The 25237-nt window shown below is 36.3% G+C and overlaps 2 protein-coding genes across 8 annotated transcripts in view; both read right to left on the bottom strand.

The window, feature by feature from the left end:
• Positions 1-1428: 1428 nt before the first annotated feature.
• On the bottom strand, positions 1429-5783 carry hnmt (histamine N-methyltransferase). Its single transcript, XM_043248061.1, has 7 exons — positions 5691-5783; positions 4454-4599; positions 4254-4306; positions 4028-4135; positions 3804-3934; positions 3341-3434; positions 1429-3077 (listed from the first exon to the last, which is right to left on the bottom strand). Exons 2-7 carry the CDS (start codon positions 4588-4590, stop codon positions 2722-2724), a joined length of 879 nt encoding a protein of 292 aa, XP_043103996.1. The 5' UTR covers positions 4591-4599; positions 5691-5783; the 3' UTR covers positions 1429-2721.
• A 3402-nt stretch (positions 5784-9185) lies between these two features.
• thsd7ba (thrombospondin, type I, domain containing 7Ba) overlaps positions 9186-25237 on the bottom strand; it is a 123873-nt gene continuing 107821 nt past the window's right edge. For 3 of the 7 annotated variants that reach the window (XM_043249639.1, XM_043249641.1, XM_043249644.1), the window contains 8 exons: positions 23421-23566; positions 20929-21103; positions 19498-19671; positions 17025-17120; positions 15029-15111; positions 13845-14037; positions 11831-11918; positions 9186-11608 (listed from right to left, as the gene is read on the bottom strand). In XM_043249639.1, coding sequence (XP_043105574.1) covers positions 11527-11608; positions 11831-11918; positions 13845-14037; positions 15029-15111; positions 17025-17120; positions 19498-19671; positions 20929-21103; positions 23421-23566 — 1037 coding nt within the window. In that variant the 3' untranslated portion in view covers positions 9186-11526. Of the gene's footprint in view, positions 11609-11830; positions 11919-11948; positions 12071-13844; positions 14038-15028; positions 15112-17024; positions 17121-19497; positions 19672-20928; positions 21104-23420; positions 23567-25237 lie in introns of those variants that run through there. The other 4 variants (XM_043249642.1, XM_043249643.1, XM_043249645.1 and 1 more) reach the window with 4 other exon arrangements.

The following is a 25237-nucleotide window of genomic DNA, read 5'->3' as shown; positions in this document are numbered from 1 at the left end:
ATGGTGGTTTATACAACTGAACATTTTGGCTTTATTTAGCTTTATTGCTTTTAGACTGCATTTTACTCCATGGAATGTGTGCAGCACCTATTCGTAACGTTTAACAGATGCATAAAAAGAAATGTAAATACTAGTCACGAACATATCACTTTTAATGGTTTTCAGGTGCATTTTTTTAATTATATAAAAGCATTTATGCTACAGAATACACAGCGGTGCTTTATTCATATTTGCCACTTTTAAAGCTTAGGTTAGCTTAAGTTACTCTGATGGACTTGATTTAATTAGTAATTAGTAAGGTGAGGTCATTTGTTTCCATGGAGGAAAGCATTGTCGGGGACCACTTAAAAAAAACACATCATAAATAATTTACACAAACATTGCCAGTAGATGGAGACAAGATGCATTGTTGAAGTGTGGCTCTACAGGGCACTGTCACTTAAAATGCAAAGTGCTTTCCTTCTGCAGTCCTGTTCAGAGAAGGGCAAACTGCAGAAATGATCAAAACTGCATGAAGTAATTAATGCTGCGGTACTCTTTGTCTCTCGGGTAATAACCTAAAGTGTCTGTTAAAGATTGCTAAAGATTTGGAAAGTGTCTGCTGTGAACACATTTTGGACAGATTTCTTTAAGGTGTCAATTTTACATACATTCTATCCTCGATAGCAAGCGACCATTGTATCGGGGGGATATTTTCAAATATCCCAGCATATTAATATTGTTTTAAATAATAAGTAATTATGCGTAAATTGCGCTTCATTAATCAAAACTCCAAAAATCTCCAAAAAGTAAAAAAAAATGTGTGAAAATCAATAAAAGGTATCAGAGTTTTACTGCCTGTAAATTATTATTACTTTTGGAAACTGCAGTTATATGTACTTGTTGGTACGTATTTCATGTCTCGCTAAAAAGTGCACCCAAAGTACATTTCTGCAATGAGATCAGGTAGCGATACAGATATATAGATCCTGCGCCCCATTCGGTTCCAGTTCAGCAAATAAACCTTTAACAGTAGAAGACAAATGTATGAAAATGACAGTAAGACCACTCAAAATTTTTCAATGAACAAACAAACTGTAAATGCCAGACAATCACTGATAATTGCTGAGCTGATGAAGGTGAGAGCTGGAATATAAACCTGGTTTAATTCAGTCTTTCTGCAGTCAACATAGACCTCTGTGTCAATGTCCTCCAGATTCAGTGCCGTCTGATTCTGACATTTTCAAGACAGTCTTGTCTTAACTTATTCCTTTTGAATTATAGCATGGCTGAATTTCACCAAGCTGCTTCATTATACAAACCCCAGATGTCCTTTCAGAGACACAAATGACTTTGAATGTGCGGTGTGATGTTTTCTTATAGGATGCTTGGTACAGTATATCCTATACGGTTCAAGACACTCAAATTTCAGTGTTTAAGATAATCATGTCAGGTTAATGCTTCGTTTTATTGTCGGACAGATATACAGAAATGTTAATAGACACAAGACAATATTCAAGTCTTTAATGCTACCGTAAGCAAACACAAATGGACCCAGATAGCACATGTATGCAGCCTATGTTCAAGATTATTGATCTGGAAAGCATCTAATTTATACAGACATGTTACAGATGTTTTTAAGACGTGAGTTTACATACATTCTAATAAATGTCTATTTGACATCTGATAGAAGCATCCTATAGACATATTTCAGATGAGCATACACCCAAAAAATAAGTCTTGCAGATGCAAAAGTCAAACAGACGTCTCTGTGATGTACATGTGCTATCAGGGGGAGGCAGGCTATTAACAAGCCCTCTACACTCTGTAATCAAATCAGGTACGTGTATTATTAACCTTCAAATGTATCTATCCAACCTTTGTCCTGTCTAGTTAAACATCTGTCCTAAACTAAATAAGGTGTAGGGTCATAACAACACAACCAGTCACCAAACAATATAATCTCAAGTTGTACTTTGCTGCTTAGACTATTTTTACAAAGTATGTACAGAGTTGTTCATACTGGAGTTTGTGCTACAAGGTCTCTTCACGACCCGTCACCTACACAGGCCTTTAGTTAACTGGTTTTGTTTGATCGTGATGCAATATAAACTCAGCATTGTTCTCCATGGTCTTCCTTTTCCCGTTTGTTCACAGATAACAACGTCATGTTATAATATTAAATTCTTCGGAACAATAATTACCTCGAAAAAGAAAACCATAGTTTCTCGAAGGCTCTCGAAAAGATTTATTAAAATATATGTTATTGTTATGATTCTTACTATGTTAAAATACTGATGTTCTGTATTTCCTTAACCATTTATTCTCAACCAGGAGGGCAAAACACGATTTAAAATAAGACAAAATAACTAAAAAATTATATATTTCTTAGTTTAATTTACTACCTCAACACCTCAGTTAATTTTTTTTTTTAGAAATATATCTTTTTAGAGGGTTTAAAGTAATATGTGAGGTAGGCTAATTTTAAAGTGTGATTTCTAGACTTGTCATATAAATATAGAAATGTCATATTAAATGAATAAAAATCTTACTCCATGTATAAATTATTTTAAAAGATTTACATTTTTTAAGATTCATTATTCTTAATAATTAGGAGTAAATTAAGAGCATTTTTTAAAAATCAAGGGGCCTTTTAATGACAGTGTAGACAATGAGGAGCTTTGGAAAGGTTGAGGACCATTATATATTCGTTTGCAGGTGAGATACAACCAAGTCTTGGAGCTACGGCTCAACCACCAAGACTCCCAGGTTGTTGTTGAATATGATCCTTCCATCCACCTCTTTGCTGCAGTCAGGATGTCTCAGCAAGTCCAGAACTCCTTTCTTCAGGTCTTCAGGAGCGTTCTTACTGAACTCTATGACCTCTGTAAGGAAATCCAGCAGCAGTTCTCCCACCTGGTCCCCCTCAGTAAAGCACTCTGTGATGTCCATCTGGGACAGAAGCTCATAGTTCCGGTAGGGGATGCTCTCAGTATGTAAGAAGGTCTTTATATCTCCTGTAGTAACACACTGAGTGAGCTCAGGACTACAGAGTTGTTCTTTAAAGGTTGTCCATAATTTTCCCCATCCACTCTCACCTACATTAAGCGGAAGCAGAACCGAAGTCAGTTTTTCATTAAACAGAACATAAACATTTTGTTTTTGCTGTCGGTGTTTTAAACCCCTGTGCCGTCCTACAAAAATAAAAGCGCTTAAAAAATTAGAAAACCTTTTTTTGGACTGATTTTATACACTCCATTTCTCTGAGACTGAGCAGAGGTGAGCTAAAAGTGTTAGTCAAGGCCCACTTAAGTACAAAGCACAGTTTAGGTTAGGAAGTTTTAAACAGCATTTACTGTACCTGACACCAGAATGATTAAGAGTTTCCCATCTTTGTGTAAAAGACTCCGAAAAAAAGAGACAGTGGCCTCTGGATCTTTGACGTAGTACAGCATCTGTTAAAAACACTGATATCATTATTCTGCAAACACATCAAAAACGTTGTATATTATACATACCTCAATAATATCACTTTATTTGAGTAATACGAAAATAATGAAAATGTTACATACAATTTTAATTCATCTTTTTTTTCTCAATGCATGTTATTATGAACTTATTGTGAACAATTCATTAATGCACGCGTTTAATATTTTTGTGTTAGTAATTCTAAATTAAAATAGCATAACTCATAATTAGTACCCAGTTTTTACAATTAGCTACATCTAGATCTGCCAAAATCCAATTAACAAACAATTACACACCAGTCCCTACTTCTCTTCATGCCATAACTTTAAAGTAATCTATCTGTTGGCGATCGAAACCTGTATCATGTGAATGAAGTCCATTTTTTTCCCAGGGTTGTTTTCCTGCCAGTGTTTTTCGAATTCAGATGCCGTCATCTTATTCCAAGTAAAGTTTATATGATCAAGATTTGGAGTTGTTGACACTCGAACTAAACAGAAAGAAAACAGCACGAATAGCCATTCAGCGGTAGAATTAATAAAAGCGTATATGCTTATGTGAGCATAAATAAAACGATTGATACCTTTATATTTGTGCATCATTTCATTGCTTGGTTCCACCACTTCATTGTCGACTCTGGCACGTGGATGTTTCAGGTGTAGTTGAGCTAGCATCTCTAGATCAATCTCACCTGGAAATTAGATGAATATAGAGAAGTGAGAACTCTGTTAGGTATTAAAATCTGATATACTGTATGAAATGATTATATAAACAGAATAGCAATAATTCAGTCGTTATGAAAAGTGTACCTGCTCCACTCCCTACTCCCATTACATTGAAAACGGATCTCCCGCCTCCAATACTGAAGAGAGAGCGGGAGAGAACATAATAAAGGCAAGATAATATTATAATATCTTGTCATTGTTAAATCTGCTGGCACACTCTGTATTACAAATCTAGGACAGGCTAAATGAATAAAATATGACATTCATCAAGAACGATAAAGCACCTTGCCAGTATGTCTGGTAGCATATTATGAATGAAGTCCTGCATGCACTGGTGCTCTGATGAGCGCTCCAGAAAAAGCTCAAAGGATCGGAGGTATCTTGGATAATCTTCCACCAGTGATCTGAATGGAGCTGCCATGGTTTTCACCTGCTCAAACGGGTTTTTCAAATAATAAAAAGAGTTATGAATTCACCCAGAATGAAACAAAAAGAAGATATTTTGAGAAATGTCTCAGTTATTTATATTATTTATATATATATAGATATATATGAACCGTAAGTCAATGTGGTCATCAAAACTGGTTGGTTACCAACACTCTTCAAGATTTTCCACAGAAGAAGTTAAGTCATATAGGTTTGTATTGATGATATGAAGGTAAAAAAAATAATGACAGATTTATTGATTTATTTCAATTTTTTGTGCTGTGTCCATTCAGGGTGATATAGATAAATGGGACACGTTCCTTTTCTGGAAGAACATTCCCTAACCAATCACCAATCTGATTCACATCAATCTGATTTTCGGGGCTGGTTTTATGTACGGAAGAACAGTTGAATATATTCATTCAAGAGATTCTGTATTCACTTGAACATTTATCCTCAACCAGGAGGTTGAGCAAAGCAACTAAAAAACTATATATTTCGTAGTTTAATTCCCCTAATTTACTTAACCATTTTTAGAGGGCTTGGAAAATATATGTGAGGCTGTCTGATTTTAAAAGTGTGATTTCTAGATCTAGAAATGTCGTGTTAATTAATACAAATATTACTCCATCCATAAATGAATACACACCTTTATGCAAGGATTTTTTTGAAACAGCAATACAACATTTTTGCTATTTGCGGTAATTTAGCACATTCCGAAAAGATTAGACATAAGGAGACATGCAAACTAATAAAGAAAAAGAACAAGAAATTCAGGCTAATTCAATCTCAATTATCCTTATGATTTGCATATATATATATATATATATATATATATATATATATATATATATATATATATATATATATATATATATATTCACTATTGAAGTCTCAGCAGTATGACGTCCTGTGTCACGTTCAGATGATAAGATCATATTCATCAACAGGTTCACTGTTGACAAACAGACCTATTTTGTAGAATGGTGCCATTGTTTCTAAATCTGAGCGACGGACACTGGGTGTGTGCCGCCGTCTTTCTACATCACAGCCCTAATAATAACACGGAGAAAGCAGAAGGGTGCCGCAGCTTACCTTCACTTCTTTTCGTTTTCACACGAGCAGCGAGACGCTGCGCCGCCGCACATCCACACAAAGATGAGCCACGCCCCCACTCTTAAAGACGCAGTGCCACACAAGAAAAGAATCAATCGGGACCATTTCGATTAGATGCCCGTAGAGTTTCAACTGATAGGAGACGCCTCTCCGCTACTTTCTACTACTAAATTACATTTTAGAATCAGTCTGCTCACAGGAGCTGATATTTATTTTATTAGTAAACGCATTAGATTTTTTTCACCAGACATTTAATAATTTCATAACAGACTGTATCACGTGCTCGGAAGGATTCATTAACATGTCGTTTCACTGGAGTAGAAAAACAAAATAAGACAACGTGTACAGCTCATTTCTGCCCTCCAGTGTTCATCAGTGGGATTTCACTGCACCCTTCACAGTGTGTAAGTGAAAACACAGCACACTATGATCCCTTAAAACATCACACAAAACACGCAGCTTACATAAGATCCGTTAAACTAAGCCACATAATGACAAGCAGGCCTGTATGAAATAACACGCAAAAACAGACATTAAAGGCAAACGAGAAAAACAGGGCAGAATTCTACATACAGTCTTATAATTTGTGCAAACCAAATGTCCCCCAAAGCCTAAATACACAAAAAGTTTAGCTTTTATGGAAATTATATTTATTAAATGATAGTTACATGTGATCATTTTAAAGTTTGCTGAAAACTAGCCTGGGCCAAATATAAAAGAGAACAAGAAACAAACTCTGCGATCATTCTTTAATCTGTCTTTTGCCATTTTCATTACAAGAAAAGCTGCTTCCCACTTCTTTTCCCAGTCAGTTCGATCACGTCAAACCCTGTTAAACAGGTTTAGCTCTCGGTGAATAGAGATTCGTGATTAAAATGAGAGAACTCACAAAGATTCATGGGAAATCTTCTGCAGAATTATTAAGGCTTAATGGAAAAATTAAGCCTGACAGAATCACAGCAGCCAGACACGTGTCCCCTAGGTGGCACTGACAAGTCTGGTTAACTTCATCTCATCCTTGAGCAGAAATGACAGGCTTTACTAATAAAAAATGATTAAACAAAAGATTTAAAGGATTCAACGACCTAAAGTGGAAGGATCTGATGGACTGCACATTGAAGACGTTCACAATGGTCAGGCAACAAAACATTTAACAAAAAAGGCAGTGGCTATTTGCATTAAATAGCGATAGTGGCTGTTTACCTTAAGTGCAAAAAGTAATTAGATGCTATTTACTAGTGCTGTCAAACGATTAATCACAATAAAAATCAAAATAAAAGTTTTAGTGTATGTGTGTGTACTGTATATATTATGTACATAAACACACACCCATGCATGTATTCATTTAAGAAAAACGTTACATTTATATAATATTATTCAATATAATATTCAAATGAATTACTATAAATATATACACGTAAATACATCGACTTTAAGGACTGCGCGTGCTCAGTGGCTGGCCTGAGCAATAAGATTTTAACGCCATTTGAGCAAAATAAACAACAATTAATATAAATAAGGTTGCTTTTCAAATATGAAATTTAATCGTACTTTTTGCAAACAGTTCTAAAGAATTTAAAGTGATAGGAGCTGCATTTGGACGACAGAGAGGTGTTTTAAAGATGGCGGCATGAGTGACTTGCCTTAAAGGGACTTTGTTTGCTACTTATTGCGAATAGTGAGAATTGTCTGTACTTTAGTATTGTAGTATATAATATGAAGTGTGCAATACACACTTTAGTACATGTAGTGAGTTAAAATTATTAAATGGATCCCACCTTATGGGGCAATAAAGCCCTCCGTACACCTACTCAATTCTACCACAAAACGTTTTGCTTATTTTTTTTCTTTTTTTTTGGACTATTTTATTGAAAACAAACATTTTTCTCATGCGATGCGATTTGAAATTTAAAAAGAGAAAAGAAAAAGTTTGGCAAAAGGCAGATTCGGTGTATGACTTTAAAGTACCGTGAGAGCATGCATAGACACACCGGACCGCTCCTGGCGCGTAAAAGAGGACGCCATGACGGAACGGTGTGTTCAACGATATTCAGCACGCTACAGGTTCACAGAGAGCAGTTCTGTGCAGGATTGTGGATCAAACCTCTACAATATCACCATATATATATATATATATATATATATATATATATATATATATATATATATATATATATATATATATATATATATATATGGTTCCATGCCTTTATAATCGCCATACACTGTTCGGTACAAACAAGTTGAACAAACCTTTAACTATATATTTTTTGCAATGTTGATTAGTCCAATCACATGTTGGTGGGAGGAGCTAGTGTAAATAGCTTGGGGCTATTCGCACTTACTGTAAATTATAGACACTCGGTTAATGGCAAAATTATATTTACTTCAGATACTCGTTGTAAGATTTTTAGAATAAATTAAAAGACTTTAACTGTCAGCGTAGTCTACCGAAAGAACATTAAATTAAGACACGTTGGAGCAGGTAACTAATCAATTGAATAATACGAATATGATCTAGGAGTATTTAAAACGGTGCTTTAACAAGAGAAACACGAACACAGTCCCTGCCTATAGGCCGATTCTGGCATGTTACAGTTTTGTTTGCGTTAAATCCCCCTTTCTATCCATATAAAAATGAATGCGCTTTGAAGTTATTAAAGTTTTGAAGCGCTGTTTTTTTTTTTTTTTTTTTATCGCCCTCCTCATACACGTAGCCTTTGGCTGCGCGCTCGCTCCCGCCACCTGCCCCATGTTTTCCATGCCTCATTAATCAAAAACACCTTATTCAGATAATCAGCTCAGCAGCTGAAATGTTTGTCAGACAAAGGAGATCTGCAGAGTGTGCGGGGTTGGAGGGAAGCATAGCGGTAGGTGGCATCGACAAGTCTGGTTAAATTAATCTCGTCCTAGAGCGGAAATGACAGGCTTTACTAATAAAAACCGATTAAAGAAAAGATTGAGGCAATGCATGAACACCCTGAAGTGGATGATCCGATGGACTGCACATTAAAGGCTTTCAGTGCTGCGACCATGACCAGACAACAAGACATTCAACAAAACATTTAAATTTACTCTGTTTTACATATATCGACACAATTACAGAACTGTTTGTGTTGTAATATCCACTGTGTTTAATCCATATCTGTTTCTATTTTCTTCATCTTTCATCTAAATTTCCAACTTGCTCCATCTGCTGGTTAATGAAGGGAATTAAAATGGAGTAGAGACTCCGTAAATGAGCATGAAGATTGTTTCATAAGGACAGTCTTTTTTAAAGGAGTAATTCACCCAAATATGAAAATGATCTGAAAACGAATGCATCTTCTATTCCAATTGAACTATTCCCTTAAATGCTCCTAGTTACGATTTAAAAGACAAAAACTCTGATACGAAAGCCTAACCGTGACCTCATTTCCGTCCCAATAGCCGAAACCCCAATCCATCTTTGATGCAGATCGACGAGAAACAACATTTCCCACAGAGTATCACAATTTATTAGCAATTTCGTTCAAATCTTCAAGTACACACAATTAAAACAGAAAGTACTATGTAAACTAAAGGTCAGTGTTTTACAGGCAACCGTATATAGTGCTGAGAGCATACTGAACATTTTAGAAGAAGAAGAAGCCATGTAAACAAGTCAGTTCTAAGGGGCAACAAAGAAAAACCAAGGAAATCAAACGAACAAAACACACTGTTGACTTTGTCACTATAGGAGCAAATTTCCATAAAAATGCAAGGCCACTTTTGGAATAATCCAGTGTATGACAAAATCAATCCAGCATGCACACGCACAGTTGGGCTTCAATATATATATATATATATATATATATATATATATATATATATATATATATATATATATATATATATATTGCAGTTTTTTCCAGGGTTTGCTCCTGAAAAAATAAATAAATAAATAAAACTATTATAAGCTATACACATTTTAGCTTTTCACATCAGTGGACTAATTTAGAAAAAACGCCAAAGCCTTTTGATGAAATCAGTCTAAGAGCAGCAGATCATCCGAATGGGTTTCAAACAAAGAGGAACTGTTCTGTTCTCGATGCAGACTTACCAGCCAACACAGACGGCAGCAGAAACACCGATGGGACAAAAAGGACAAACTCTAAAACTGAAAGAAAAAAATAAAATACATATGCATGTATGCAACATACAGAATACATTCTTTCGGTGGAGCAAGATCCCGTGAACCGGAGGTCTCGCGTAGCTTAGAAACCACAAGTTATCTTATTATAATGAGGACCGTTGAGATTTAGGAAAAGTTTCGTCACGTGGCAGTACAAGGAGCGAAGCGAACCTTGACACTGTAGATCTTGAAACAGATACAATTATACCAGCAAGAAGTCAGTCAATAAAGCCAAAAAAGGACTAGCAGGGTTATTATTAAAATACAGAACCAGCACCTGTACTTTATTGAAAATGATGAACATTCATAGTTTTGAAGCACCTCTCACGGTGTTATGCTCATGCAGACTCTACACAAACGCATTGGTCCACTGTATCTGTGCTAAATGAGTTCCTCTAACCGCAGGATATTGCAGGAAGCCGCTTTCAAAAACCCTTCTGTGCATCACAGGAACACAGTTCATTATCTGCTGGCGTTGGAGCAGACCTCATCAATTTTTCAGCCGCTAGACGGAGGTTAAAGGACAAACTGAGGCGTGTGGAAGCAGCACACGGGCAGATCATCACCTTAACCTCTCGCAGCGTCTAAATGAGCTGTGTTTCGGTTTACTGTGAGGATCACACACGCGTTCGGAGACATTCCACACGAAAACAACAGTTTACAGCAAAGTCCTTGCATCACAATGAAAAAAAACACTAGAAAATCTGTTTGAACATAAATCAAGAAGGGAACTAAAGAATGACTAAGCACTAATATAGTGCATAACGCATCAGTCTTTTCTTGTTCTCTGTTAAAAAGTCACTTTCAGATCGCCTTAAAGGGATAGTTCACGCAAAAATGAAAATTCTGTCATTTAATCACACTCAAGTCGCTGCAAACCTGTGTGACTTTCTTTCGTCTAAGAGGATATATCTTAATAATGTGCTAGTTGTTTTGCCAATGCAGTTATGAACGGCGGCTGGAGGATGCAAAAGCATAAAGAAAGTATTATAATTCTGGAATAATATAATGCATACAACCTGTGCATTATGTATCAAGACTTTTTATTCATATTATAGCTTTGTGAGACAATCAAACTTCGACTGAAGTCATTTTTTCACTAAAAATCCTGACGTATTGTTATTTTGAGTCATCTGACTGATTCAGTTCAAGCTGTTCTGAATGATTTATTCACTAATTGGACTCAATGATCTCATTGTCTGGTCGTGATCCAGTCATACAGGTTTGAGAGTGAGTAAATAATGACACGGTTTACATTTTTGGGTGAACCAGGCTTTTAACGCGACTGATACAATAGAGTCGGCACAACTTGAACTTGTGTATTTTTTTTTTCTGATATAAGAAAAATCACGGCAAGAAAATGTCAAAGTCCTCCATCTGGTCTATGGAATGTCAGCTGTGTCTCGTACCCTCTTTAAATGTCACGGTTTTCACGACCGCTGATCCAAAACCTTTGTCCTTGCTGTTGTGCACACAACGTTTCGTGTATGCTGCAGATTTCAAGATCAAATTGTTCTCCGATGCCTGTCTGTTACTCCTTTATTACTGTCTTTTCTTTTCTTTTTTTCCCAGAATCCCAAGTGTGCCTTGGAGAGATGAACATATTAAAATGTTGCACGTAGTCCAGCTTGTGCTTTGAATGTACAGTCACAGAGAGCTTGATCACATGTCCACATCCCCGTCATAGGCCAGAGTCAACGGCTTCTGTGGTGGAGATGCACTTTTGCTCTGTTTGGACGGTTTGCTGGCAGAAAGAGAAGAAGAAAAAGGTGATGAATATAAACCGCCGGCCTCTGTTTTATTTCCTTACCACTAGATGGCAGCAATAAGTTATAATAAGTCAGACTAAAGGGCAACAAACAGGCGAAGTGCAAGTTTTCTCAATAACCGAAATCATGACTGTTTTCAAACAGGTACTGTCTTTTCATTCAATGATGTGCGTGTTAAAATTTGATAACATACATACCAAAACAGAAAGGCCACAGCGATTATGAGTAATATTAGAACGAATCCTCCGGCTGTTAACCCATAGACCCACAGCTTTATTCTTCCATCTGTGTGATCAGAAAACAGGAGTGTGATCACCGCTGAAATATATATTTTTATTCCTTGTAGTTTCCTCACAGGGGCCTGTTGCAGCAGTAACAGATGGCACACTCACACCGGTGTCAACGTACCTGAAGAAACTGTTTCACCATCTTTCTTTCTAAGCTCAGAGGAAAGAATGGGGTGTGTGTCACAGAGCCATTAAGATGCTTGTATAACTGATATGACAAGGTCTCAGAACACATCTCGCAGATAAAAGACAAAAGACGGCAGTCTGATGAACTGCACAGAGAGCTTCTCCTCTAGCAGAAGACCTGGATCCTTTGAGACTCACACAATGGATGATGCAAAAACTACTCTCAGCAAAAGTTTTTTTTTTTTTTTTAACACTTTAGAACAACTTTAATTTAGAGAATAAGCCCACTGCCGGATAGGAAAATGAAATAAGGACCTGCTAAAACGACTCTGACTTATAAAACTCTGGGCTATAAAATGTCTAAACGTTGAGCCATGTACTTCTCTGTTATATTTTAGAATTACATATTGCAATGCTTAGCTTATTTGTATTGTATTTTTGTTTAACGTGCATTTAATTTTTTGCACAAACTTAATTTGAGATCAAACAAACATTTGGTTGGTCACTTAAGGTACTACTACATTTTAATATACCTGGTTTAAGGTTTAATAAGATACTAACAAACATTACAACACAGGCTTACAATTAATATTATATAATTCAATTTTGCAATTTCAACAAATTTGAGGACTATAATATATATATATATATATATATATATATATATATATATATATATATATATATATATATATATATATTATATATTATAGTTTATTTATATAGTATATTTTTAATTTATTTATTTTTAATAAATGTTTTTTTTTTTTTTTTTTTAAACGTCTTTTGCTTACCAAGGCTGCATCTATTTGATCAAAAACACTGTACACAACAGTGCAATTGTAAAATATTATTACAGTTGAAAAAACTTTTTCTCCCCACCCCCAAATTCTATGATAGAAATTGTAACATTATAAATATCTTTACTGTCAATTCAATGTTTATTGGCTAAATAACAGTATTTATAAAAAAACACTGATCCCAAACTTGTGAAGTATAGTGTATACTCCAAATATAATGCAAAATATAATAATAATAATAATAATAATAATAATAATAATGAAAAATCACATGGAGTAATATAGTATTTTTGCTGTCAAATGAATGACGTAATATATGTGTATACTGTGCATATTTATTATGTATAACACATGCATGTATACACTTAAAAACAATGTTTATTCTTATATATGAAATATTTAAATATAATAAAATATAAGAATATAATTATGTGAATGTATACATGTGAATATTTTCTAAATATACTGTATGGGTGCATATTTATGTGTACATGATAAATATACACAGTACACATGCTTATATAATGAAAACAAAACCTTTATTCTGGACGTGATTAATCGTTTGACAGCACTAAATAATATATAATTTAACATAATCTAAAATTTCAGACAGAGAAGTCCTTGAAAAGTACTTCACAGGTGAAAGTACACTGGTAATTCTCAGAATTGGCTGAAACCCACACCTACTGGTAACCTTACAGCACACAGTTGTTGTACCACAGGCCGCTAAATTCACTTCTAATCAGAAATGGCCTCCAGCCAGCAATAAAGCAACTCTGTCTGTCAAGTTATGGGCAATACAAATCACGCCGTTATGAGACTCTGTCCAGTGCAGCTTTTCTCATAGCTCCAATAGGGTATAAACACTGAGGCATTAAACAGAGTTCTACATCAGCCCCTATCTGGAGTCTCATAAATGCGTCCAGCGATTCTGCTATAATTCAAAGCCACACTCCGCTGGCCCACATCAGCCTGCTCTTCATCTGCATTTCAAATACCTGGGCCGAGCGGCTGCAGGGACCACTCGCCGAAGAAGTCCTGGATCTGAGTGGTGCCTGGTTTTAATCTTCCCGAGCTGGTCTTCACATCTGCCTTTTTGTTGTCAGCACCTGGGGTCTTGGTGCAGTAATCCAGGAATCCGTGTGTGGTCATCACTTCGGTGTAGCCCTTCTCACAGCCGCAAACACCGCTCTGAAAGAGACACCACCGCTCTCAGACGTGTTTGATGAAATACTCAAGAGTTTAATGAAACTTCAGACTAGCACTAATTTCGTTTTGGCCCTCCTTTTCATGATTGGATAACAGTGAGGAACTGTTTATAGGGCCAATCTCTAAATGTTAAAAGTACTCATTTTCAGTATAGCCACAAGACACAAAACAGTATGGGTTATCATTTTCCAGTATATCAAATTTGTTGCAGAGACAATGTAACAAAAAACGATTAGAACACAAAAAAATGCTTTTCTAGCTTAGACTTTGTGTCTTGTTTCCAGCCAAAACATCTAGAAATTCTTTAAAAAATTAAGATTTTGCAGATAAGTAAAAATTATTATCTTGTTTTCAGGAAAAGACAAGTCGAAATCAAGTTAGCTTAATTTTGTATTCTGTTTAAAATAAGATTGTTTTGCTTACCCCATTGGCAAAATTTTATTATATATATATATAATATATATCATCTCAAACAATACAAACAAGTTTAACATACAGAGTTAAAAGCATAAAAAATGGCCCTATACACTTCTATTGCAAGTGCCTCACTGTAACATCCACAAGGGCCGAGTTAAAATTACTTTCTGAGAATGAACATCACAACTCGAATGCAGTCGATTAAACTGTTAATTAACCACAGAATATTACTTTAAGACAAAATCAATATTTTAATCATTACTCGTGTGCAGGAAAAATTGGTTGAGTGGGACGCACTGCGTGTAGTTGCATTCAATGCACTGCAAGTGGCAGTCAATGTACAGTTTTGTGAGTTTAATATTTTTGCCCTCTATTCGAAGCAATTATGCAAATTTTACACATGCCTGTAATGCCTCCCTTTATGATTTCCCTAATAGCAAGTCATTAAATACAAAACACAGGATGTATTATTTGTCTTGTTATTTACATGGTGGCTTAATGTGAAAATAGATACGGTTCAAACACAGGAAGGTATCTTTGCACGCAGGCTGTTTACCTGCTTGCAGTGGGAGAAGGGTTTGGTGCAGGGAGGATGGCAGTGGCGCACAGTGGTCGGCCGACTCTGTGGAAAGCAGCCCCCTTCCATACAGGAAACAACAGAGGTAATTATTGCCATTTCCCTATTGATAGCCAGATAAAAGTGCTGTCACACCTGATTAATGGCTTAAAGGACCCATCACGGCTTCTGATCAATCAGTGAAGATTGTAATTTTGGAATAGAAAATTACATGTCAAAACATCAGAGACTAATACCCTGGGTTCGAGCTTTCCTCAAGCAGAAGAGATTACCTCTCACAGCTTATATTTGCCCGAGACGATTCCGTACTCAGATAAGATCACCTTTCTCTGTTATTTACAGCACTTTGCGCAAACCGAAAGCCTCCGTTCTCGTTCTAAACGCTCGAGTGAAAGCTTGCCATCTGGAGCGCGTTCAGTGTGCCACAATCAAACAATGTTTTATAACATTTATATTGTTCGCTCTCAGAAGAGCGCTAGTTTATTGATGATGTCTGTTGAAACGGAGGGTGAGAATAGGGAAAGCGTTGAATGTGCTATTAAACTGTCCTAGACAAGGTCTGCCAAATTCAAACCACAAATTTTCAGTCTGCCATTCTGCTTTAGGGTTAAAAGGATAATTCACCCAAAAAAGAAAACCCTGTCATTATTTACTCACCCTCATGCCGTTCCAAACCTGTGTGCTGTTATTTTCTCACTGGAACACAAAAGGAGAATGTATCGTACCTTTTTCTTTCAACAAGAGTTCATATATGCTGTCAAGCTCCATAGAGGACTGTAAAAGCACAATAAAAGGGGACCGTGTGACTTGTGCACTTAATTCCAATTCTTTAAGGCCATATGAAAACTTTGTCTGAGAAACTAAAAAAAAAAAAATATTGATGTATACTGCTATTCAAAAGTTTTGGTCTGGTCATTTTTAAAAGGGTCTTACGACACAGTTTCATGTTGTTCTTTCTCTTTGGAGTGTTTGTGCATAGATAAGATCCGTAAAGTCACTATTTCTTCTAAAAGTTAAGACTAAACCAGGGTTGCCAAGTTTTTACAGCAAAACCGCACAATTGATACTCAAAACCAGCCCAGGGTCCCCCTAGAAACGTACATGTTTTTGGCAGGGTTCCCCTAGTAAATCACATTATTGGGGTCGCTTAAACCTGCGGACATGAAAAACAACCCATGGCAACAGTGTTAAAGTAGCCCAATGACTTAGAAACACTGGACTCAACCAAGCCTTCCTAAAATGCCTCATTTGAACACTCCTCCACATATCTATGTCACTGTGCTGGATTAATTGAATTTATTTGATGCTCAACATTTCTTGTTATTATCAATGTTGAAAACATTTGTGCTGCTTAATATTTTTGTGCAAACCATAATATTTAGGATTCTTTGATGAAACTAAAGTTTAAAAGAATAGCTATCATTTAAAATAGAAATATTCTGTGGCATTATAACATACATTATACATTAATATACATTTGCTGAATTAAAATATTAATTCCTTTAATTCCTATAATTCTTACTGAAACCAGACTTTTGAACAGTACAACCTATTTCACAAATATTGTAATGTTTGATTTGAGTGCTGCAGCAGATTGGGATAATTATCAGGACATAATTACTTACATTTTTGTGCTGTTCTGTCACATTAAACTATTGCTCGGCTTCAGAGGACTTGGATTACAGTGCACGACTGCCTATATGGTGCTTTCCTATTTCTCTTTTCCTTCTTTTCGGAGTTCTCTCAAGTCTCAGGTCACTACGAACTTCACAAGATGGTTCAGAAAGTCTCTTTTGTGTTCCACTGTAAAAACCGGTTTAGAACGACATGAGGGCGTGTAAATGATAACGGGATTTTTATTGTCAACAGACTTCGGGTCATGAGAAGACGACAGGTCTTTTGATTATCTTTCTGTAAGTGTAGTCAGTGCAGAATATTTGTCATTCTCTCAGTCTCAATGTAAGCAGTCGGCTACCTGTCACATTGACCCCATCAGACCGCTGGCACCACACTGATCTTTCGTTGTCATTCCAGGCACTGGTCCTCCACTCGTAACTGTGACATTTCCCTCCTGCGGCCCCATACGGTGACAGAGACACTCATTAGGTTTGCACTGGGCAGTCAGGTGTGATAATAGCTAAAAACCTACTAACACACACAGAGGACTACAAAATATAATTGTGGTCCATCAGATTATAATATTATGTAGATTAGTGCATTGCAGACGTATTCATACCTTTTTTTCCACATGCCTTATGGTAAACTGCTTTAAATTACTTTATCCACATCAATCTACGCTCCATACACCATAATAGAAAAGCAAAAATGGATTTTAACATCTTTGCAAATGTAATAAAACCTAAATGATTCCATTGCATATGTATTCATACCCTTATCTGGGACCATTGAAATTTAGATCAGGAACACAAATATTGCTTGTAAATGTTACTACACTTTGAGGGAAGTTAACCTGTGGCAAATGCAATTGAATGACTGTGATTTGGAAAGGGACACAAGTCTTAATAAAAAGTCTAACATCTGAAAATGCATATCAGAGCAAAAACCAAGCCCTGAGGTTAAAAAGAACTGCCTGTAGTGCTCAGAAACAGGATTACAGAAAGCCACACATCCGTGGAAGAGTTTAGAAAAAATTCTGCTGCATTGAAGATTTATAGAAGAATGTAGCCCCCATTATCCAAAACGGAGGATATTTGTAACAACCAGGACTCTTCAAAGAATTGGCCACCTGGCCAAACTGAGTTATTGATGGAGAAGAGCTTTTGTTAGAATGGTGAGCAAAAACCTGATGGCCATATGGGTTATGATCATATGTGTAGATAGGAGAAACCTAAAGAAAGACAAATATCACTGCAACACTCAATTTATCTGGTCTTTATGGCGGTGTGGTAATACTTGATCATGAAAACATGTTTGGCATTTGCCAAAAAGGACCTAAAAGACCCTCAGACTGTGAGAGGAAAAAAGATTCTCTGGTCTGATGAAGCTCTATTCCAAGCATCATGTTTGAAGAAAACCAGCTCTGCTCATCACCTGCAAAGTATCACCCCAAAAGTAAAGTGTTCTGGTAGCAGTCTCATGCTCTGGGACTGTTCTTCAGTGGCAGGGTGAAGGACTCATCAGAGCACAAGAAAAGGTCAATGCATCAAAATATTGAGATAGCCTTAATGAAAACACAGTCCTGAACATTTAGAACCTCTGGCTAGGCGGAAGGTCTACCTTCCAACAGTACAATTACCCTGAGCAAAAAGGAAGAGTGGCTTATACTTAACTTGAGTGGTCCAGTTAATGGCTGGGCTTGAAAACAATCAAATATTTCTGGAGAAGCCTGAAAATCTACAGGTGCTTCAGTTAAGTACTGATTTAAGGGTATGAATACTTATGCAATGTTTTTTTGTTTAATAAATTAGGACTGTTGTGATAATTCTGTTTTTGTTTGGTGTATGGAGTGTGGACTGATGTGTAAAAAAGTAATTTAAAGCTTAACACAAGGCAGGAACATCTGTCAAAAACTGGACGATATTGATGCTACATAACATTTCTTATTACTGTCAATATTTAATACAGTGTTTTGCTTATTTTGTGAACATTAGTAATGTCTTTCCTGACACATTTAATGGACCATTGCTCAATAAAATATTAATTTCTTTAATTAAACACTTAAAAAACCTAAAAAATAAAAAACCTTACTGACCCCAAGGTATAGACCGTCTGGGTATGGGTGGATAACTACTTGAAAAACCCTACTTCAATATTTTATTGGTTGGATCAGTTTTAGAAAATTCTCCACTGGATATATAGGTTTTGTTCACTCAAATTCAATGTACCTTTAAAATCTGATCTTTGGTACTGACTGCATCATCATTTTGTAAATGATGAAATGTGATTCATTTATTTAAACAGTGCTGTCTAAACATCTCTGGTGTCTCTTGTTGGTTGTTACAGCAGTGATGTAGGCGTCAGCAAGATGTCAAGAGACGTTCTGATACACAACTGAGAGTTGTGGGAAGAGAGAACTGTATTTCAATCATGACATCTTTGTTGATGAACGTTGCATTATAAAATACATGTTATGCATGCATGCATATACAGTGTCCAAAAATTATTCACTACAAACTACTGCACACTGTTGGAAACTATGGTTCGTGTTTGGTTCCAGTTTTTCCTTATTTGGTTATGTTCCTGTTTTGCTTAATTAGTTCATTTGGTTCCACCTGTGTTGATTGATTATCTTGTTCTCAGTTCATTTAAGCTCAGTTTTCTCTCCACTTCTGTCCTGGATTAATTTGTATTTATATGTTTGCGGTTATCCATTCTTCTGGTGATTCTCCTGAGTTTGAGTTGAAATCAAAGACTTTCCATTTAATTAGTACTGCATGCATTTCTCTACATCGACAATTATGACTATTATATTATCTTACTGCTTGTACCTTTACATGGACGTGTCTCAAAGACTTGGTGAGGGCAGCTGTCCTGATTCTCCAGCACTTGTATGACCACAGCCTGTGAACGTGCCTGGCGGCCCACTGTCTCAAAACTACGTCCTTCCAGACACGTCAGCTGACAGGAACTCCACTGCGACCACTCTGTGAGGTGACAGTCCCCTGTAGATGACAAAACACATAATACAACTCCAGTTTTGCAGTTTAAATGAATTTTATGATAATCTAATACTTAAGAAGGAAATGCAACGGTCCACGTATCAAATACAAAGAAGGAATATATCATAAACAGTTTGCTGAAGTGTGAAAAATATGAATAGAGGATATAGTACTACAACAAAACAAAACAAATTACCATTTTGTTCATAATAATAGTCAGTATTGTTATTGTTTACTAAAACTAATGCTTTAAAAAAAACATTTTTTTGATTAACATAAATTTTAAATGTAAAAATTACAAAAAAAGACAATAATGCACACACACACAGTTTATATATATATAGAAAATGACCAAAGTACATTACTAAAAATCTAAATATGAATACATATTATAACAGTGTAAAAAAGCAGACTTGGTCTGAATATAGCGCAAGTTTTTATAATAACAATAACAACAGAAAAATTAAGTATGCGCAATACATACATGCATTAAAAAACCCATCAACTATCAATTGTGTTTTTACTGCAGGTCCATGAGATTGATCTGGTCCTCTCTCACAGAACTGAATGCATGGCAAAGTCTTCAGATACATTTAACGCTTCCTTAGCTGAAGGTCATACATCACTGGCCCACCTAATCCCTCGGAGCAGAGGCCGATTCACAGCGACAGCCGCCCCCCAACCTGAGCAAGCTAGCACTAGCTCTTCAGCCATGGCGTCCTTTTGATTCTGCAGCCAGGATGGCTATTAGAGACAATCTGTGCACCCAGGCATCTCATTATCCGTCATCTTCATGAAGCCAGTCTATTTTCATCCCTCACTGGAGCTGCCGAAACATATAATACAGCAACGCACACCGCACACCATATGCCACCTCTCTAACTCGCTCATTTCTTTAGACTCGCTCTTTTTTTTGTCTCTACCTTTCTGACTCTAACATCTTTCTTCCCCTCTCCTCCGCCAGCATATGTTCATCCCTGTGAGCATGCAGCACGTTTACGAAATAAAAAGAAACACAGAAGCAAGGCTAACACAAGTCAACGATAGCCTGAAGGTAAAATGTATTCACAACTTAAAAAAGCAGAACGTTGCTCGTCGACAAACTTTAGTTTTATTTACTGAACATGACAGATATTAATTCCTAGGACACTTCCGCTCCTTGATCAACATCCTCCACTGCTTATGAAACAATAAATCGTGCTAACTAAATCAAGAGCGCGAAAAATGAAAATGCAACAGTTAAAAGAATTGTTGTTGTACCTGGGCAGGGGACGAAACACGGCTGCTGAAGTTCCTGCTCGCTCTCCTTTCTCACGCGGTCTCCACAATTCTCGTCCTCAACCGTTTTCGAAGGGTAGGGGCTGTCTGGCCAGTCTGACCAGTGCACCACACACGTCAGGTTCCTCTCCCTCGTGCCCTCTCCACATTCTGCCCCCTGCAAGAAACCACACGGTTGACCCATTCATCTGGACGAGCCTTGAGCAGCCAGACAGAGGAGCTTATTACAGTGACACCTCTCTCTCAGTGACTGACAGCTGGGAGTGAAACGGGATCTGATCACACAGCTGAGGTTTCAACTATCACAGCAAAAAGGTACTTTTAGGTACTTTTCTTGTACATAGTATTAAAACTGTCTAAACCTTCTAAAAAAGGAATACTGCATTAATTATTGCATTAATAATTTTTTTTTTTTTAATGTTTAAAAAGGTATAAAATAAGGGGAGCAACTATTACACCCTAAAGCATGGGTCTATAACTTTTTTACATCACACATGGTTTTATATATATATATATATATATATATATATATATATATATATATATATATATATATATGTGTATATATATATATATGTGTATATATATATATATGTGTATATATATATATATATATGTGTGTGTGTGTGTGTGATTCTATAGATCATATTGTGGTTTTTGAGTCACAGAACACATTATTTTTCGGATAAGAAAAAAAAAAACTGAAAGCACAGAGAATCAGAATGCTGAGAATAGTTAAATGACACAGCCTTTAAATGCAGGGAGATGCGAGAAAGGAATCAACTCGGTATTTCCGCACTGTCTGAAACACTTCTTTATGCTTGGGGGTGTGTGAGAACAGCGTGTGAATAACAAATGAAGTACTCTTTCCTTTCTTATACCTGTGGTTTAAAATTTCTTGAACATGTAAAGTAATCTGCGAATCACATTGCGTGTCGAACGGTTTAATGCCTAATAAATATTATTACTGATCAGAGAAATCTTGTATTTATTAATTGAACATTTAACTTAAATAAAATGGTCCAATTGCTACTCCATAGTAAATACATACAACAAAAATACAGAACAATTAGAACAGTCGTTTACGCACTGTCATATCTGAACACACTGAAATTTTAAATGAAAATTCTTTCATTATTTATTCAACCTCGATTTGTTCCAAACCTGTATGAGTTTATTGTGCTGAACAGATATTTAAGAAGATATTTGATGGTAGATGGTATTTTTTCTATACTACAGAAATCATTAGCTACCATTACCTGTTTGGTTACCAAAATTGTAAAGATTTAAATTAAAGACCGGGGAAATGAAAGAACTTTCCTCCCCAAAAAACCTCTGGATCTGTCAGTCTCTTTCCAGCTCAGCCAATAGCATGAGTTTGGGGCGTGGATACTGTAGAAGGCTGAGGCAGATGGTGTGTAGCTGGTGTGTGGCCACAGCTTCCTAACTAGTGTCACGATAAAGCTTACAGAAATGCAGTGTTTGGGTTTCAACCGAGACAATGAACTTGAACTGTTTCTTCTTGACAGGTAAGCCAAACCTGCATTTTAAGAATAAGAATCATTGTGGGGGCATGGTAAGAGTAATTCGCAAATGATATGCTTGCTAGGTGACTGCATACTATAAACAATTATAGAAAAATAATGAAAATGCTAATTAAGAACAATCTTTTTTGCAGTGTTATTTTTCACATAAAACGCTTATTTCTTCACTCTTCCATGAAGTTTATGGGACGCTTAACCTCAGCCTCACATTTCTTCCAGTTGTTACTGCATGTGCTACATTTGTTTTCAGTTTAAACATCATTTGCTTTGCAAATGTTAACAGTGCAAATCAAATCTTTTCAGATATGTAATTTATACATGTCTGTATGAACGTACGCAATAACACAAACCACTAAAAAGCGAAACTGTGTTTCCACAGATGTCACACATATAACAGAAACGTGATAATGTTTATGAATGTGAATGTGTCCATCAAACCGAGCACCAAAGAAAGCACATAAATGCATGTTAAAAGTGTCCAATGTTTCTTTTTGTTCGTATTGTGAGGAGGACAGCTTTTGATCTGGGCAAGCACGACTCCAGGGACGTGCGCAAAACCCCGAGACATACAATTAAAATCCTTCTCAGATACAAAAGCAGAAGAGATGAAAATCTGAACCCTGCCACTGTTCTCCTCTAATGATAAGACCGTGGATCGCAGCATGATTTTAATCAGCAGTTACCTCACGTCTCAATGACACAAAGTCCCTCTCTCGCACACAAAAATCCAGCATGCGCGCATGCAATTTCTACAAAATTCAATTAAAGAACTCGAGTCTTGTGCCAATACCAGAAAGACATGCAGGGCGTCTGGTCTCAACACAACTCGATCATATGAAACATGGATTGAATGCCCTCAGGTTAGATGATATGCAATAACCAGTAACTGCAGAATACATGCAGATCCAATTATTTTTGCCCAGGATCTACCTCCACTTTGCAGGGAGACCAGTCGCTCAGAAGCCACGTGTAGCAGGGGCTGATGGGACAGGGTTTAGTCTGGGAGAGCTGAGAGGCGCAGGGGCGTCCCTCCTCATGAGCTTGCTGAAGCACGCTGCGAGAGCGAGTCATAACACCTGCAACAGAGACGCACGTGAAGAAACATCTGTGAATGCACTGCATGAAAATACGGCAGAGATGGGGATAAAAATACATCAAGCCTGCATTAGTGCATACTCCAGCAGCTTGGGACAGTGCTGTGGATTAATGTATTATTCACACGTTGTATAGTTGCAATATTTATCAACTGTACAATTCAGGAATAGACAGAAACAGAGATGGCCCATCTTAGACCAGCATGCATTTCATGTTGGCCCAGGCCAGTTTAAGCATGTTTAAACCAAATCTAAAAAATCATATTTATTGCATGAAATAGTGTGTATTTGTTTGAAGTTAGGGTATTCGCTTATCAAGGAGATAACAGTACCAGTAAATATCATTTGCAAACTTATTTGAGATTCTGTGTCATTCCCAGTCAAATAGTAAAAATATTAAGGACACATAAAATGATAACTATACAAATAGATTAATCAAAATATTTTTTTAATTCCAAACGTATTGAAAAAATTAATAAATGAAGCTGTCTTTTTTTAGCCATGTTATTTTATGCATTAAAAATAATATATAATAAATAATATATATATAATAGAAATAATAAATAATATTGCCTATTTGACCAGCAACATATTTAGTCATGTCTAGAATGTTTTTAATATCATTAGGATATATTATATACATATAGGATATATGATCTATAATAATTTACAGGTCACAAACTTACCATAGAATCATAGTTCTACAAATGAATGAACTAATTATTGAACAATTAAATTCTGGACAACAATCTGTAACTGCATAAAGTACTTTCACAGAAGAATGCTTTTACACAATTGAATTTTCAAAATAAATTTCTTAATTCTCAGAAAAAAAGACTGTGATGTAAATATGCCCCCGGTTGGACATTGTTAACGAGCAAATAAATAAAGAGAGAAAAGTTTCTCTACAAATCATCAGACCCAGAATTGTCCGTAGCTAAAAAGACCTGTAAACACAAATGAGATTTAAGAGTAACACAGGGTTTTGAGTGATGAATGACTTTAATTTCTTCTCTGCTCCTCGCACGTATCTATCATATGACTTGAGAAGGCTTGGTAATCTACACAGTGCACAAAGATACTTGTTTGCTCTTTTCGGAGCTTGACAGCTTTTGGTCTTCATTCACTTTTGATGTATGTTAAAGAATGACGTGAGGATGAGTAAATGCAGGCATATATAGAAGGTCACTGCATATAGCAGCTCTAAGCCTGCCTAACAACTCACAGAACAGGATGTGCTAAACTGAAAGTAATCCGAAAGCATTACTGTTTTTTGTAAAAATAAAATTTGGGGGCCATCACTCTTTTCACACTACTTCAAAAGAAAAAAAGGAAAAATATAGATCCTTTACCAATGCACATCTGAACTGACAGAGTGACCGTGCAACTGAACTGAACTGAACTGCACTCCAGTGAGTTTGACTGTAAAGAGCCCTCCTTCCAGTCGAGCATTAAACATTTAACAAGAAGAAAAAAAAGCCTGAAATTATATTCACAGCACAACATAACTGCTCATCAAAATCATGTTTTGTGCTGCTTTCAAGGGCCGCCTCTACAGCTGGCTGCTTCAAGCATGTCATTCATTAAAACAGAAGCACTCTGGCCAGATAAGGAAGCCCTTAAAATGACGCGATTTGACAGAGGAAATATCTC

Source organism: Puntigrus tetrazona, chromosome 9 (assembly GCF_018831695.1).
Source record: "Puntigrus tetrazona isolate hp1 chromosome 9, ASM1883169v1, whole genome shotgun sequence".
In the NCBI taxonomy this organism is placed as follows: Eukaryota; Metazoa; Chordata; class Actinopteri; order Cypriniformes; family Cyprinidae; genus Puntigrus; species Puntigrus tetrazona.
The sequence above is the reverse complement of the archived record's forward strand: the minus strand, read 5'-3'. Positions and strand labels throughout refer to the sequence as shown.

Excerpts from the sequence above, each read along its gene's own strand:
- hnmt (XM_043248061.1), bottom strand. The coding sequence starts at position 4,590 with ATGGCAGCTCCATTCAGATCACTGGTGGAAGATTATCCAAGATACCTC. Across the intron at positions 3,935-4,027 it reads AATGATGCACAAATATAAAG|TTCGAGTGTCAACAACTCCA; the intron begins GTATCAATCGTT and ends CTTTCTGTTTAG. Across the intron at positions 3,435-3,803 it reads ACTTCATTCACATGATACAG|ATGCTGTACTACGTCAAAGA; the intron begins GTTTCGATCGCC and ends TGTTTTTAACAG.